Source organism: Gymnoscopelus braueri (genome assembly GCF_963280865.1).
Source record: "Gymnoscopelus braueri genome assembly, chromosome: 7".
Classification (NCBI taxonomy): Eukaryota; Metazoa; Chordata; class Actinopteri; order Myctophiformes; family Myctophidae; genus Gymnoscopelus; species Gymnoscopelus braueri.
The window spans coordinates 33894796-33911391 of record NC_137608.1 but is presented as its reverse complement, the minus strand read 5'-3'; the positions used below and the strand labels follow the sequence as shown (position 1 = coordinate 33911391).

The window sequence follows — 16596 nt, the reverse complement described above, 5'->3', positions numbered from 1 at the left end:
TTTGGCTGAGGGGGCGGAGCCAAAAGTACACCCTGCGTATGTCATCATCACATCACATGACCTCAATCAATTATCCAGTTCTAGGCAACATAGAAGGGGGGGGGACTTTTTTCTTATTTCCACACAACAGCTCTAAGGTGTATTAAAGACATAGTTCAATGTTGAAAATGAGTGGTACTGGTATTCCTCTCTAAGTACAGTACTTGAGGACCATGTATTTAGTTACTTTACACCACTGTACATTGGTACACAAGTATGGCCATGATGGTACACAGCAAATTCCATGGCATTCCCAGCCAGTAGTAGTAGTTTTATCTTGTTTGGCACCAAAGTGTTGGAATGGACAGACCATGTTTAGAGCCTAGCAGGGTTACACACGTGGAAATACTACTGAGCATACTATATAGGGCGGCTATAGGCTTGACTCAGCTGTATATCAAGATGCTGCTGGCTACGCAAAGAATGCAGCACAGTCTTTCAGTTAACACTCAGGGTGTTTTTCTGGCAACAAGGCCACAGACATTTAAACAACTTAGGGCCAAATAGTGACTTCATGATCCTTCCCCATGCACAGCACTGTTCTAACGTGTATCACCGCCAGCGAAAATAAAGTGTATGAAGAACATATGGTTCCAATAGAGCCCTTGAAGAAGCCTCTTTTGCAGTTGAAATCATCTGAAGTCCAAAGTTTTCAGTTCAGTTTTGCGATTGCAATTCACAATTATTTCTCAGAACTTCACTTATAGTTACATTCAGGAATGCTTTAGCTCTTACAGTGTTTTTCATCTTAACAGAGGTATACATGTTTTATTTTATTTTATTTATTGGGTCCTGATCAGAGGTGTAAAGTAACTAAGTACATGTACTCAAGTACTGTACCTAAGTACAATTTGGAGGTATTTTTTACTTTACTGGGGTATTTCCAATTTTCAATACTTTTATTTCTACTCCACTACAGCTCAGAGGCAAATATTGTACTGTACTTTACACCACTACATTAATTTGAAAACTTTATATTACTAGTTACTTACAAAACATAAATTAACCACTTCAACCCTATATATACTTTGGGTATTTGTTGAAAATAGCTGATCTACAAGCGATCAGCTATTTTCAAAAGATTTTTAAACATGACAAACTTGTGAAATGGGACATATTGCATTGTGAGTACTTTTACTTTTGGTACTTTAAGTATATTTTAATGCCAATACTGTTGTTCTCTTACTCAAGTACATTTTGAACACCGGACCTTTACTTGTAACAGAGTATTTCTACATTGCAGTATTGATACTTTAACTTAAGCACATAATGTGAGTACTTCTTCCATCCCTGGCTCCTGACTCAATTGTGAGTACATTGAAACCAGAACCCAGTGTGAAAACAGTGGTGATCCGCTGTGAGAAATCTTTGTTGACATCACTCCCAGTCACCACTCCCTGTGATTTCCACGTGTTCTGAGGTCACATTTCGTAAATATATTCCCCTGGCCAGAGAGTCGATTACTTCACAGGCCACAGCACAAACTGATCATTATCTGTTTCCTGAATTAGCATTTATAAGATTGCTGTAAATGTCATGTACTCACCAGTTTTGTTTCATTTGCGGCAGACTTCCTTAGGACCCATTAAAAAGAGCCTTTGTTTGCAAATTGAAAGCAGATGTCTAAGTTCAACAAAGCCACGATAAAACCTGAAACCCCCAATGGCATAAACTCCTAATTCACACTGTGTTTAAAGTTTTAAGATACAAAAATATATATAAAATAGAATTTCCAATGATAACATTTCCATGACTGCAATCTCTGTTCATATGGTTATTTTGTTTTCTTTAGTTAATTTAGTCATTATTTGTCTCAGCTGTGTGTGAACTCCTTTCTGAACTCTAGCCAGAGGTCAAGTGATTGTTGCACAGGCATGTCAATCACGAGTGTGCATGAAAGGCAGAACTCACAGTATGTAGCGCAGGTAATGAACTAATTGTTTGATTGGTAACTGAAATACTATAACTGAATTTTGACCAGTAATGATGGGTTAGAGAGTAGAGACACATTTTATGTAATTACAGTAACATATGAATTTGTTACTTTGTATCACTGCCAGTGCCAAGTTGGCACTGGCAGTGTTACAAAGTAACACGTTAATCTGCCAACACAGCCTGCGAAACACATGGGAGTCACAAGCCACTTCTTTTCAACTGAGAGTGAGGAGTTTCACTGGGAGGGGTAAGTACGTGTGCGGAGGAACACGCTATCCATCTCAGCTCCAAACAGGTGCCCGACCAAGTTAACCCTTTAAGACCTGAGGCGATTCTTTAAAAAAATCTAAATCCTAACAGTTTTCTGGAAAAAAAAAAAATTCTCGATTTTTCAAAAATAGCAGATCTACAAGTTCATAGCGCGGCACTCGGTGCCGCGCTATGAGCTTGTATATCTGCTATTTTTGAATAGCCTAAAGAAATCTAAAGTGACACAGATGCGTTCCAGGTATCAATGGGTTAACCTGTAGTAACAACAGCAACAGAGAACAAACTCCCCAACTGGCTTCTCAGACAATTTTGTTAATTTTGTTAAGTTGGAACGCCTAGCCAAAGGCACCATAGAGAAATCAAACCTCTATATCGCAGGGTGGTGGGCAAGAACTTTACCCTATGCCACCCGGGAGCCCTGATTTAAATGATTTTACATGTATTAAAAGCAAAGACTGTTGTGGACATACCGTAGCTAATATTATGACAGAGCAACAAAAAGCAAATCTAAGTTCATTGATTCACCAATGGAGGGTCGGTTTGAAAAGGAGACTACCGCCTTTACCAACAACAGCAGCTGTTTGTCAGATCCCATTGTGGTTTTCTGTCTGGTAAAAACATAGCCACACATGCACATCAGTGTCTGGCCAAGTGGCCATTAAGGCGAAACTATAAAGTGGATGGATTCAAAGACATAGTAAGATTTTAACCCATTAAAACCGGGAATTCAGTACAGTACTGTGTCATTTTAGATTTTTGCATTGGCTATTCAAAAATAGCAGATATACAAGCTCACAGCATGTTACTTAGTTTGTGCCGCGCTGCGAAGGATCTTGAATGTTTGAGAACTACTGATTTAGAAGGAATTTGTAGAATCGGCCTCAGGTCTTAATGGGTTAATAGAGAAACAGACAGTAATTTATTTATGGTTGTGATTTGTCTCACAGCAGCATAATATCACAGTGTGAATGAAAAAGCCACTTCACCATTAGTCTGTATCTTACAGTATATTCACACTGCTGTATATTATTCACACTGCTGCCAGGGGCAGCGGACTTAATTTTAGAATGCATATTTCCAGAGGGTAAACATCCGACTGGGTTGTATAATGGGAATGTGGTGCCTTGGGGCTGTGAAATGTTACTGAGCTACAGAAATATGTATCGGTTGTATGGGAATCTGATTAAACTGTTAGGATTTCATTTGAGATCTCGGACCAAATGGCGCCGGGCATCAAGTCAAGTTCATGGTGCCGTTTAATTAGAGACTGACAGGGCAGTCTATGGCACCCTGCCACCGTGTGGAGGTTTAGAGAGTAGAAAGTTGAGATTTTGACCTTTAGCCCTCAGCGGAAACAATGACTAAAGAGAGAGAGAAAATAGGAGCCATAAAACTCTGCTTGGGGTGACTTCAATGGTCCTTGTAAAATACTTAAGAGTGGGGAAGTGAGAGAGTGGAAGAGAAAGGGTTAAGCCAGTGAGATAGGGAGAGAGATAGAGAGAAAGCAAGTAAAAGTTAGAAAAGAGAGAGGGGTGGGGGGGAGCGAGGAAAGAGAATGGGAGAGATGAGTTCTACCACCAGCCTGGAGCCCCACAATCAGTCTTGTTCGGCTTGGCCTGTCCCAGCATGACATCCCTGGGAGATTCTTTAGGACAAGTGGACTGCAAAGTAATGGAGCTAAATATATCAAGCAGGATGAGGCCCTGCTTATAGGCATTTGTGATATCACCTAAAACACCACAACAGGCAGACAGCCAGACCTCTGTGCAGATTCCTTATGATGAGGTACCATTACACCTAGTAATATGATACCCATGATGTCATGCAATTACACTACGGGCATGCTTCTCGGGGTCAAATATTTCAGGCGGCATACCATGTTTGTCTGGGGGTTTTATAAATATTTAACCAATGAAATAGCGTGTGACTGCATAATAACTGCTTTGGGTCCTGTTCAACATAGGTTCTATTTTCATTTTCTTTCCAGAAAAGTAAGCGTTTCAGACCAACAGCAATGACATATTGTCTTTCCTCAGACAGCTGACACTGCAGCCTATGCATTTCACATAATCAATTCAATAAACCTCCACTCCACCTTTGGCAATTTGGCTGTAATGTTCCACAAAAGTTTTATTTTTTAACTGAGACAATTAACGAGCAACCAATCATTCATAGGTTGCTCCAGTGGTGTGTTCTACCGTGTTACGCTATATATGTAGTGTGACATTTTTCGTAGCCAAGCGTAGCCATCCAAAAAACGTCAGAGAAAGCGTATCTGATACGCAGGAGGATGGGAGGGCAGCAAGAATGTAGACTTCAGTTCAAATAGCCTTTTTCATGTGATATTGTGGCGTCTGAGGTGAAGGCTTACGTGTGACTATTGTCTTGAGGTGATAATGACCGCTGGCCGTTGAAGTTTTGAAGTAATTCACACTTGAACTAAGCGCGTGCCGTGCGTGTGGGAGGGAATAATTATAGTATGCCCTCGGAAACAACCTAGAACACACCACTGGGTTGCTTCCACCATGTGCATTTAGCTTGCTTGCTTGACCTTCATAAAACCTGACTGCACCAGTGTCTTCATAAAGTCTGCATTGATAAATGCTGAACAGTATGTTGTTAACTTGGCACGGAAACAGGCACTGCCAAAGCCCACATTTCATTCCAGATTCCAGGAATCTCTCAAAGTTGAATTTAGTTTTGAGATGGAATGTAAACGTGTGAGAGATCATACGGCAAACCTCATATATTTTCTCTACCCACCTCTAAAAACCCAAATGTTTTGGGGAAGTTGTGTTTTCTAAAGGCAGGACAAAGATACAAATAAACACAGGACAAAATATTCCAGTGAATATTCCAGTGAAGGAGGAAGTCCTATACTAGCCTGGGCAGTTCCTCTCTGTTTACAGTCCAACCGACGAACCGGCACAATGCTAACTTCTACTGGACTCTATACAAACCAATAAGCTCCACTCTATACTACTCCACCACAAAAGAACAACTTTCTATTTTCAGCAGCGGTGAACCTGGAAGATCAGGAAAGCCTGTACAAAAGAATGTACAAAAACAGGCCTTTAAAAAAAAGTGATCTCTTCTCTTATTTCAACAACCAGAGAAGAGAAAAGTACTCAGAGAGGAGGAGGAATCCATCCCAAGTCAAATTGAAAGTCAAAAGGTCAGTGACACGTGCGTGCGAGGCCTCACGTTTCGCCGCTCTCTCTCTTAACTCACCCTTTAAGCATTTCTTTGTGGCTGACTGGGTGGCCATTGTCCTCAGGTTATCATCACCTGTACCATACCATGAGAGGGCACACAGGCCTCTTAACCCTTTAAGGCCGGGAAGGGAACGCATGTCATTTTAAGATGTCTTTGGCTATTAAAAAATAGCAGATCTACAAGCTCATAGTGCGGCACCGAGTGCCGCACTATGAGCTTGTAGATCTGCTATTTTTTAGAAAAATCGTGAAAACTTTGTGCAAATCTTTTATATACATTTTTAACTCAAATCTTTGCTTCTGCGGGTCCCTGGAACTAAATATTTTTAGATGGGAGGGGGTCCGCGGACAAATACATATTATTTTGGGGGTCCTTGACATGAAAAAGGTTTTTAAACCATTGATAATATAGCAACATAAGTAAAAAATAAAGTTTAAAACTTTCGCTTTAAAAAAGTATATATATATATTCAAACTAAAGATTTGCACACATTTTCACGATTTTTCCCAAAAAATCGTAGATCTACAAGCTCATAGTGCGGCACTCGGTGCCGCACTATGAGCTTGTAGATCTGCTATTTTTGAATAGCCAAAGAAATCTTAAAATGACACAGATGCGTTCCCGCTCTGAAAGGGTTAACGCAGATGCTTGTGTTGTGTAATCCCAAAGCTTACTCAAAAAGCCCTCCTCTCATCCTACTGAAACCACAGAACCCACATAGTGGCATGTCGTCATGTCTGTCATTACAAACCCCAACTCTGCCCGGGCTGAGTCACCATGAATACCTTTTCCAGATGATAAGACCAAGGCCCCTGTGTGGTGGGCCTGGGCCTGCCTCGTGTTTTATACACAGTGAGCCCATGTGTCCCCTCTTAGTGGATGGAAAAGCTGAGTGCGATTATTTTCTCTGTTACTACCCCAGCATGAGACTGGAGAGGCTGACTCCAGACGTCTAGACCACTCCAGCAGTGTGCTCTCTCTGGAGAATCATAATGTACCTTTTCTCTTCAAAAAACCTACGCGGAACACGGAGCGAGCCGGATGAGATGCATCCTTTCCCCACTACGGGCATTTATAGCTTTGGAAAGAGTTTAATCAGACTCAAATACTCCACAGGGGAACAGTTTAATTTACAATGGCCTTATTCTAGTGTACTGGCCTTTTTCCAGCCTTTTGTATTGACGTAGGGAATGGTGATCTCAGTATGAATAGCAATGTGCCAACATATACAGTAATGAAAATGTCAGTATAATAATTACATAACATAGGCCTACTAACCAGGGTGTAACAGCACAATTTAACCACATGAACCATGGCATCCCTATTCTGGTAGCAAAAATAGCAGATCTACAAGCACGCAATGCCTCGCAACGCGGCACATTGTGAACTTGAAGATCCGCTATTTTCCACAAAGATATTTGGTGTAGAGGGACAAAAGGAGCATGCCCAGTACAGACCCCTGGAGGACTCCGGTCAACTAAATAGTATATACTGTAGGGTCTAAGTGGTTAAGTAAGTAAGTACTTTGTGCATTTTGTCCTACATTGTGTTAACATAACATAACATACATCAGAGAGGATTAATAATGTATTTGCAAAACTGTCCCACAGAATAATTCACAGGTTAAGATGATTAATTGGGGTGTTTTTAAACCGCGGTCAATTATAACAACCTCAAACCCTGGGGAACAGCTCTGCTGTGCTGTTCATACATGTTAATTATATAAGTTTTAAACTCACTAGAGAGCTATGGGGGGTAGAGAGAGAGAGAGAGAGAGAGAGAGAGAGAGAGAGAGAGAGAGAGAGAGAGAGAGAGAGAGAGAGAGAGAGAGAGAGAGAGAGAGAGAGAGAGAGAGAGAGAGAGAGAGAGAGAGAGACACACAGAGAGAGAGAGAGAACAGGTGAGAGACAGAGCAAGAGAAAGCAAATGAGAGAGAGAGAGAGAGCTCTGTTGTACAGTTTGCTCATAACATTGGAATGTGAATTCACAAGGCCTGCACAGTGAGCAGATAGATAACATTCTGCCTTTGGTGGCAATTATCTCTGGGCTTATTGGCCAGTCCTCTGTGGAGAGCTCAATACATCTTTAAAAAGGCCAGTGAGACAAAAATTAAGCCTAATTTATATGTCATTTGACAGTGTTGCTCGTTCAAAGTAGATAAGTGAACGGGCTGCATTTTTCGAGTTATGAGCGCAACATCACTTCACTTCCCCAGACTCACTTTGACTGGAGGCTATTTGCAAAGAGCTTATTGAGATAGATAATCACAATGACAGCAACCGTCTAGGCACCCTGGTGTCTCAAACAGTTATTGCACATAACAAGCAATGTCCTGTTTGACTCCATCCCAGGACCTTTGTTGTACTTTATATGATTTCCCCTCAGCCCCATCCTTCCTGTCTACCCCTCCACTGTCTGTCTAGTGAAGGAGAAAAAGTATTGTTTCGGCATAGTCAGCACCTTCTCTGAGTGCAGAAACCATTTTCTAATATGAATTTTGGATTGCTGCAGCTGACTGTACAAATTCGGCGAAAATAGCAGATCTACAACCTCATATGTGCTGTCTGAAGATATTTAGAGTAGAGTGAACACAGGAAGGGGCCTAGTATAGAGCCCTTGGGAATCCGGTCAACTACTGTAAGTATAGGGTTTAAAGGGCAAGACCACTTTGGTAGAGGTTTGGTTTGTATAGTTACCTTGCCATGATGTAACTCCAAAGGTGGACAAGAAATGAAAAAATAATTGCTCCATTAATTAGAAATTGATAATTAAAAATATGCTCCCCATTGACTTACATTGTACACTGAAGCAGCTCTCAAAGTCACTCTTTTAGCCCATAAACAAACACAAACTAAGCTGATTCAGACAATATAGAGCATCACCAAACCCAGTACTGTTTATTTTTTTAATAAAAATGTCAACTTCCTGATGATTTTACTATTTGAAGATCCGGATCCGCCGATCCAGTCCAGGTTTTCTTTCTAATAAAAATAGCTAAATCAACAGTAAGTTAACATTTTTATATTTAAAAAAAACAGTACTGGGTTTGGTGATGTTTTATATTGTCTGAATCAACTTTGTTTACGTTCGTTTACATGCTAAAAGAGCGACCTTGAGAGCTGTTTTACTGTACAATGTAAGTCAATGGGGAGCATATTTTGAATTATCAATTTCTAATCAATGCAGCAATTATTTTTTATTTCTTGACCACCTTTGGAGTTACATCATGGCGAGGTAACTACACAACCCAAACCTCTACCAAAGTGGTCTTGCCCTTTAAGTGCACTTTCAACCTGGCGGCCCTATTTTGGGCAGGTCATTATAGCAGATCTACAAGCTCACAACGTGTCATGTAGTGAGCTTGTCGATCGACTATTTTCATCACACGACACTGTTGTACGACAAAGTATAAAATAGGGGTATTGTGTTTAAAGACTCAGGTAGACAAAGCAATTTCCAAGAATGCCACAGAATACTCAAGAGATTTAAATACTGAATGGAGTCTGCACAAATCCCTCCAAAACAAAAACAAAAACTAAGTAAAAAAAAAGCCCAGCTGTGACTGTGAGAGCTGAGCTGACAAGGTGTGAGGTGATAAATGTTTGTCTAGCCAGAAGTAAAAAACATGTCAGTCAACAACAGCTTAAGTTGCCAAAAGGTCCACAAATGTCCTTGTTGCGGAGCTAAAGAAGCTCACGTGGGAGTCTAATATATACTGCATACCTTTTCTGCTGTCTTTTTTAAACATGCCCTGTTCTTAAATTATGTCCAATGTGTTAAATTGATGAATTACAGAAATGTACAATAAAAATGTGGGTAGAAAAGGATAAAGGGTACTTAATTATAGTATACAAATAGTATATTTAACCACTTTTAACCTGGCATCCCCATTTTGGGCATGTCATTATAGGCGATAAGTTTCAATAATTGCAAAAATAGCAGATCTACAAGCTCGCAACACACATCACAATGTGACGCGTGTGAACTTGTAGATTGCGGCAACGCCATCATACAACAAATGTGTCACTTAAAATGTATTTGGCTATTCAAAAATAGCAGATATACAAGCTCATAGCGCGGCACCGAGTGCCGCGCTATGAACTTGTAGATCTGCTATTTTTGAAAAATCGTGATTTATTTTCAAATTCTATTTATTTTCAAAAAACTGTTTTTAAACATTTTTTAAGAATCGCCTCAGGTCTTAATGGGTTAATGTGGCTCAAAAAGACCACTACATTTGCATAACGGTTTGGTTTAGTCAACAACAGTGTAAAATGATAAAACAATGGGGGAGAAAGGGTGCATGGCTTACCTCCACATGGTTAGGCAGAGTGTTGACAAATCTAAACCCTGGGATCCTTCTGTCGCTGCACACCACGCCCACGTCCTCTGTGTGCTTACAATCTGACACGCCGATTCCATTAGAGGTGCACAACGCCAGGCTCTGCTCTTTGCCGGTGCACTGGACATTGTCAAACCAAATGCGTCCTGGAAAAAGCAGAAGAAACACTCCGGGTCACACAGGATTCATCAGGACTACCACAACAAGTTTTTTTTTTAAATCTTCAACAGAAGTGAGGGTCAATCAACAATCTCAGTCAGTCGTCTATGATATATGACTCCAAATTTGGCCATTTTCTCAGCCCGATCCACCCCCCATTAACTTCCATTGTACAATTAAAGATACATATTTTAGGAATACTGAAATATTCATGGAGGTACTTAGTCGGCCTACTGGCAGTGTGCACACTAGGTTTGGGGTTCAGTGGTTTTCAAGCTTAAATCTATAAAAACACACACACACGCTAGTGTCGAGAATTCCCATATTTGAATTTGTTGTACCAACAGTTTTTTATTAGAATGTGTATCTGTTGATTTGTTTTGTGTTGTGATTGATCTTTGTACCATTTTTGGGGTGGGGTGGTGGACCCTTAGACTTAGTCAGACTGTCCTCCCTACATCATAATTACATACTTACATCATCATCACATTCCATAATGAAATGTGAAATATACATCATGCTAAGTGACTCACAAGAGGTAATTGCAAATGAGTATCCAGTCATGCCTGGAATTAGATTTTTTGCGCTTAATCTTTTCCATTTTGTTCCTTAATAGATCATGCTACGGTAGGAGCCATAATGTTAAACTAAGTAAGTAAATCCTGAGCAACCAAGGTGAGAAGGTGAACATCGAACAAAGTTTTCCAAGAACATTGACTCATACAGTATAATGACTGTAACAGCTGTGGAGTCATGATTTTCAGTCAGAAAAATAATTTGATGTCTCTTCTTATATAATATGAACTAGACTATGCTAAACTAACACAGCTGTTGATATATTGCTATTGTTGATAGTCGTTTCAGCTCTATCTAACTGTATAAACCAGTGATTCTCAAATATTTCCAGTTTACTATGGATTAGGGACCATAACTCTGAAAGTGACAAAATGGAACGAAATGGACCAGTAAGGGTTCATTTGGTTACATTTGTACACTCTCAGAGTTACCAATCATTTAGCTGGGGCCTCCCTCAAGGACCCCTGGGGGTCCCTGGACCAGACTTTGAAATCCACTGGTGTAAACTACACAAATAATTGTGCAGCCTGTTGTAAACAGGGTTGCCAGATCTGCTTATTATAATTTCCCCGCAAGATTTTATTTGAAAATAGCCGATCTACAAGCTCACAACGCGTCGCATCGCGAAGCGTTGTGAGCTTGTAGATCTTCTATTTTCAAATAGCTGATGTACATGTTAAAGTGCACATGTGGCCCATAGTCACTTCTTTTGGGCTGGTTTTCCTAGACCTGGTTGCTTGTTTCTCTCACAGAATCTGGCAACACTGGTTGTAAACATTACAGGGGGGGAAATAACACCTACTGTACCTTCTCCTTTGCCATATTTGGAGGATGGCGACCAAGAGACCGCTTCAACATAGCCCAGTTCCCTACACACCACCTGGGCGCCGTGAATAGAGAAGTCATCGTCACAAACTGTGCCCCACTCTCCATCATAGAAAACTTCCACGCGACCCTCGTTGTGCTTCCGCTTATCGCCCGCCAAACGCAGCTGGATCCTGGGCGTGTCAGCTGGCAGTGGTTTCGGGGCAGTGTACTGTTCCTGTTGGGGGTCAAGATAGCCCGGCGGCAAACCCAGGTGCTCGTACTGGGCCAGGCCGAGCGCCAACAGGGCATAAAGGAAGGCTAAGCAGCAGGGCAGACAGTGGGCGACCAGCATCGTTGTTTTGTAGAACACACAGAACGGACGGAAGACAGAGATCTGTGGGAGAGAATAGATGGAGAGAGCAGAACAGTGATCATTAAAATTCCATGGCTGTTGTCTCGGTTAGTGATTCATTGGGATTGCGGTCGTTTATTATAGAGGAATCAGGACAGGGGAACACTGTCTCAAACAGAAGGCCAAGGGATGTAAGTCTTCCATCATGTTTATAGAATCAATTAAACGGTGACCAGTGATGATGTCATGTTTAAACTCTTATCTATGGACCCACATGTACTCTGTGTACTCCAACGATCGAATCCAGCCACAGACAGACAGGCTGTACACTTCATTAAACAAACTGGTGTGATGATGACCACACAATCATGTTGATGTCATTCTGCCTCGTCTGAAAATACCCTTTGTAAAACAACTCCAACCAAAGACTACTCTTCTCCTGTGCTTCTCTTATTTAATTTGGTTATTTAATATTGATTTATTGTAGTGTTGAGAAACTAAAAAATTGAAGCTTTTCATTAGATGCCTCAATAGCTTTCTATCAGTCAAGTTCACATTTTACCTTGAGCTTCAACTTTAACAAGACACCTGCAAAAAGATGCAGGACTAATGCCTAAACTCCCAAAGGAGAGCAGAGATACTGGTATTATTATGGTCAGTGCCACACCCCTTCTCCTGTGTGTCCCTTGAAGCCTTAAAAGAAGTTAAACAAACAAACCCCAGGTCATAGGTCAAAATGGCATACAAGGGTAGCAGTGGTGAAGAAACATTATCCACAATGTCTCAAGAAACTAAACTATGAACAAAATGTGCAATGTTGAATGTTTCCAACTGTGATTCTACAATGCAATGACATAAAAAAAGAAGAAAAAAACTGAGTGTCACTCTTGTGTAAAAGCAACATCTGTAACGTGGCAGTGAAATACACATGTTACAAAATACACATACTGTACAAAACCGACAGGCCTGCTGGAATAGAGCCAGCAGACTCTGCCGTCTCGTGTGTGCAGTAAATCCTGTGAGCTGTTGTCCTTACAAAAACATGGTTAACATACATGCACAGAAGAAGGTTCAGCTAAGGCTGCATACGTGGAGTTTGGAAACTTTCGTCTTATAGAGCTTCTTGCTATTTCTGTGACCTGAAATGTGCTTTCAATCCAGTGGCTTTGCTTTGATGGTATTATAATAATCCAAAAGACCATGTCAACAGGATGGTTATGTGGATCAGGTTGCAGCACATTGACACCAGTCCAACTAGAGCTGGCCAATATATCAATTCAATATTAATATATAGTGATATGATGACACTATCGAAATGTGTTGATATGGCTTGTAAGAGCAATGCACTGAGACAAATTCCTTGTATACAGTTCCTAGTATATCAACTGAACAGAGGCGGATGTTCTGAACTTATTAGACTATTCTACCTGAGTGAAATGAATAACAAGGTGTTTGGTCATGACATAATTACTAATGATTGCAAAAAGGGCTTGTGTGAATTATGTACCAATAGTCATCCCCAAAATATTAACCAAACAATATTCCAGAACTTGACTGGACCTAGCCTGGTAAACCCCTCCCTCCGGAAATCTCATTTGTATTAATGCAAATGAGATTTCCGGAGGGAGGGGGGATTACCAGGCTAGACTGGACCAGCATGCTTGAGTGAAACCCTCACTGTATTTTGTCAGAAAAAGGTCTATAGTTGGTCTAAAAGTCTAAAAAAAATCTCATTGTTACCTTTCCTAATAAAATGCTCCATTAATCTATTATGCATCATCATATGATGTATCAAGGGGGGTTTATCGTCAACAATGTCCAATCAAGCCAGAATAGCCTTTGTCTTCCTCCTAACCTTCATAATCAGGCCATGTGACTCATAGATACACTGTTATTGAAACTGTAGCATGGACCAAACAGAGGGTCAAAATGCCACTGTAAAGTAAAGTAATAACCTATAAATTGGAGACATTGTTGCCAACACCATGTGGCCTATTGTGTGATGAATTGTGTCATCATCATAAACCTCTATTCACCTCGAGAAAACATTGAGAAATGACCCTCATTGAACAATGGTTAACTAAACTAAACTCGAGTTTACTCAAGAAGTAACAACAACTAGGTGAGGAAGTCAAACAGAAAACTACAGACTGGCCAGGAGCAGAACCAGTGAAAATGTACAAAAAGTAACTAATCACATATACCTCAAGTACAATTTTTAGGTGGTTTTACTGTATTTCCAATTTTCAATGCTTTCTTTTACTTTTACTCCACTACATCTCAGAGGCAAATATTGTACTTTCACTCCACTACAATTATTTGAAAACTTTAGATACTTGATTGATTGATTGAATACTAACACAGGAAAGTACAGTTCAATACAAGGTCTGCTAAGAGGATTTTAAACCCAAGAAAGCCTATAGAAAAATGGGTCTTTGATTTTGATTATTATCACAAAACATACATTATCCACTTCAGCGCAGCCCTACATTTCGGCCACCAGAGTATTTCTACATTGCAGAATTGATTTACTTAAGCAAAATATTTGGGTACTTTTCCCACCACTGGCTGATGGGGAAACAGTCACAAAGTAACGGGGTTACGGTTAGCTGACAATCTCACCCAGCGCTACATTGTTGCATGAACATTTCGTGCATAAACTAGTGGTTGCTTTAAACTTACGTGAATTCTTCTGCCACTGAAGGCTTCCCTTGGTGTTCTGCGGTCCTCTGGTTGAACCAACCAATCGATCACAGTAAATAACGCCGTCCGCCGCCTTCCACAGTGTCCAGAGGCAGAGCAGCTGAGCCAAGAGAGTTATTCCGTTAACTTTCCCTCCTCCTCCTCCTCCTCCTCCTCCTCCCCTGTGATTTTAACTTTCCGACCAAACTGAGCAGGACCTTCCCAGTCAGTCACACCCACCTCCCCCCGATGACCTCAGTGATGTGATGGTGGCCCATGCTGTGTGAATGGAGTGGTGGAGAGAGAAGCTGCTTATTCAACTGCCAGGGAGGGGTACAGACTAGAACGGCACTGTTACCAAACTTTTTAGCTCAACACCCAAAAGAGAAATTTGATGTCTCCCTATAGCAGTGGTTCTCAAACTTTTTCATGTCAAGGACCCCCAAGATTATATGTATTTGGTCACGGACCCCCATGTCAAGATATTTTGTTCCAGGGACCCCCAGAAGCAAAGATTTGAGTTACAAATGTTCGCTTTGAAAAATATCATATTCAAAGATTTGCAAAAAATATTCACGTTTTTTTTTCAAAAATAGCAGATCTACAAACTCCGAGTGCCACGCTATGAGCTTGTAGATCTGCTATTTTTCAATAGCCAAAGTATAAAAGGTTAAAGTGGTTAAAATTATTGTGATGCCATATTAACACATTTCGCTGGGGACCCCCTGGAACCCCCCCACGGACCCCTGGGGGTCCCCGGACCCCACTTTGAGAACCAACGCCCTATAGGACCCAAACTAATGAAAATAGCAGATCTACAAGCTCACAACTTGAGTTTGTAGATCTGCTATTTTCACTAGGGTCCAGGGTCCTGCATTTATGCAATTATAAAAAATGTTCAAATTATTTATGAAATATTTGTTTTTAATTGATGAAAGGGTTGTGATTTTTTGTTTCTTGACTTTAAAAAAAACAAAAATGTAAGAAATGGAAAAAATGAGATATTTACTCGTGACCCATAAAAATGTGACCCACAAAGGAGTCCCGACCCAGTGTTTGGGAACCAGTGGACTAGAGTAACAGGCTGCAGTAGGTGGAGGTTTAATTGTCACAGAAGCATCAGTGTTTCATTGGAGTCCCCACTGCTCAGCTGATTTCTGAGCGCAATCATTGTCTACAGTTAGAAACCGTAGGCTACAGCGCGAATAGCGTCCCTAAAATGCCTCGAAGAGGTTAAAAACAGATTTCGTAATGATTTAGATTGGATTATAATAGACTTTGCTGCCACCTTGTGCAAACTAGGATACGACTGTGAGTCATAGACCCCACGTAGGGCCTCGGCCTGTGATCAGTGTTGCCATATTTAGTGAGAGAGATAGCAACCAGGTCTATGAAAACAAGCCCAAAAGAAGCAACTATACGCCCCACATGAGCACTTTAAACCTATATATATATTGGCTATTTGAAAATAGCAACGTCTCGTGAGCTTGTATATCTGCTATTTTCAAAATAATCTAGAAAATGTTTTGAAAACATTGGAATATTTTAACAACCTACATGGGTCCCAAAATATTTTCAGTCCGCAGACAAATACATACAATTTAAGGGGGTCCTTGACATGAAAATATTTGAGAACTGGTATAAACAACATTAGGAAACAAGCCCAAAAAATGCAAAACGCAACTAGCAATATTTACAAGCGACTTTACAGAAAAACAATCCCAAAGTATACAGTTCTAGGTACCCCAGCCTTTGTCTAACATTTGAGCATCATTTGAGATGAAAATGGACTATAAACTTAAAACAGACGACTTTTACATCGATTTTTCATTCCATGTATATTGGTAATTATGTAGATGTTTTTTCTGGAGGGGGAGAAAATAATTTTAATAGCATTGCCTCTGGGCCTTTTATAATTACTGCACTCACAAGTAATTAACCGTCTATGGCAAGGTGCAAGCATGGCGCTGCCCTCAGGCCCTCACACCATCCCCTTAAAACACACACACACACACACACACACACACACACACACACACACACACACACACACACACACACACACACACACACGTGAGATATGGGCTTTATATATATATATATATATAGCTACAGGTATGCGCAAAACAAAACCTCTATATCTAGAATGTTCTAAATCTGTGATGCTTGTGAGGGATGCAGGTTGGAGTGATTGGTGCATGAATATAGCAGCACTACC

General features: G+C 40.6%; 1 protein-coding gene across 1 annotated transcript in view; it reads right to left on the bottom strand.

Annotated features, from left to right (window-relative positions):
* Nucleotides 1-14532, bottom strand: part of loxl2b (lysyl oxidase-like 2b) — a 48537-nt gene extending 34005 nt beyond the window's left edge. Inside the window, exons 1-3 of the mRNA XM_080432438.1 lie at nucleotides 14379-14532; nucleotides 11345-11738; nucleotides 9773-9948 (exon numbers count right to left, since the gene is read on the bottom strand). Of these exons, the coding sequence (XP_080288564.1) occupies nucleotides 9773-9948; nucleotides 11345-11696 (528 nt within the window). The 5' untranslated portion in view covers nucleotides 11697-11738; nucleotides 14379-14532. The remainder of the gene's footprint in view (nucleotides 1-9772; nucleotides 9949-11344; nucleotides 11739-14378) is intronic.
* Nucleotides 14533-16596: the final 2064 nt, after the last annotated feature.